The 992-nt window shown below is 67.2% G+C and overlaps 1 protein-coding gene across 1 annotated transcript in view; it reads right to left on the bottom strand.

Moving 5' to 3' along the window:
* The window catches only part of TNRC18 (trinucleotide repeat containing 18), a 70,330-nt gene that overhangs the window by 48,949 nt on the left and 20,389 nt on the right, over positions 1 to 992 (bottom strand). Inside the window, exons 13-14 of the mRNA XM_015565149.1 lie at positions 858 to 991; positions 159 to 295 (exon numbers count right to left, since the gene is read on the bottom strand). Coding sequence (XP_015420635.1) covers positions 159 to 295; positions 858 to 991 — 271 coding nt within the window. The remainder of the gene's footprint in view (positions 1 to 158; positions 296 to 857; position 992) is intronic.

The raw sequence follows: 992 nt of genomic DNA, 5'->3' as shown, positions 1-992 counted from the left end.
CCTCGAGCCTGTCCCTTAAAAAGAATCACACGCTTGGCTAGACGATGCGCCCACGTCACTCGGGTCCACACACACCTCGGCCGGCCTACACCGCGGACCTACTGAGCGCCACGCTGGGCCCCGGGGCAGGGCAGGGGCGGGGCGGGGTGGGCACTCACTCGGACTCGCGGCGCCGCTGCAGCTTCACCAGCTCGCGCTGCTTCTCCTTGTACTGCCGCTGCACCTCGGCCAGCCGCATGCGGAAGTCCAGCTCCATGGCGTCCATGTGCTCCAGGGAGGACTTCATGGCGAACATCTGGGGGGAGAGGGGGGTGAGGACGCCGACACCCACTGGCTCCCGCCACCTTGACCGGCGCCCGCTCAGACAAGGGGGGCGGCGAGGCTTCATGGCCAAGACCAAGCGCCCAGCTCAGACCCCTTCTGCCCCTTCGGACCGTGGCCTTGGGCAAAACAGACACCTCATCTGCACGACAGGGACCGGAAGACCAGCTTTGGCGGCTGCGTCAAGGCCAACTGACCCGTAACAACAGCTCAGGCAGGGCGGCCACCACAGCACCCGCCACAGGTGGCGCTCAGAGACCCAGGCCACCGCCCAAGGCCCCCAGGGAGTGAGGGGCACAGCCAGCCCACCCTTCCCGACCCGTCGGGCTGCCGCCAGGGGACACACCCAACAGGGGAGCCAAGGCCCAGACGTAAACAACAGCTTGCCCAGGACCGCACAGGAGGCAGTGGTGGAAGCTGGACATGGATCGGCCCCTCCGACTCCAAAGCCAGCCATGCCCCATGGTGGCATCTCCGGGGACCCGTCTCAGCCCCACCGCACAGGCCCCAGGCAGGAAACGGGCAGGAAACCTCACCTGCTCCTCCTTCTTCTGCATCCAGCTGTACTTCTTGTTGGGGTTCAGCTCCCGCGGGAGCCGCAGGCTCTTGAGCGGGTCCACGAAGGGGCCGCCCAGCACCTCCTTGAGCATGTGGCTGCTGGCCACCAGCAG

Source organism: Myotis davidii, unplaced genomic scaffold (assembly GCF_000327345.1).
Source record: "Myotis davidii unplaced genomic scaffold, ASM32734v1 scaffold399, whole genome shotgun sequence".
Taxonomy (NCBI): Eukaryota; Metazoa; Chordata; class Mammalia; order Chiroptera; family Vespertilionidae; genus Myotis; species Myotis davidii.
This window is presented reverse-complemented; position numbering and strand designations above follow the sequence as displayed.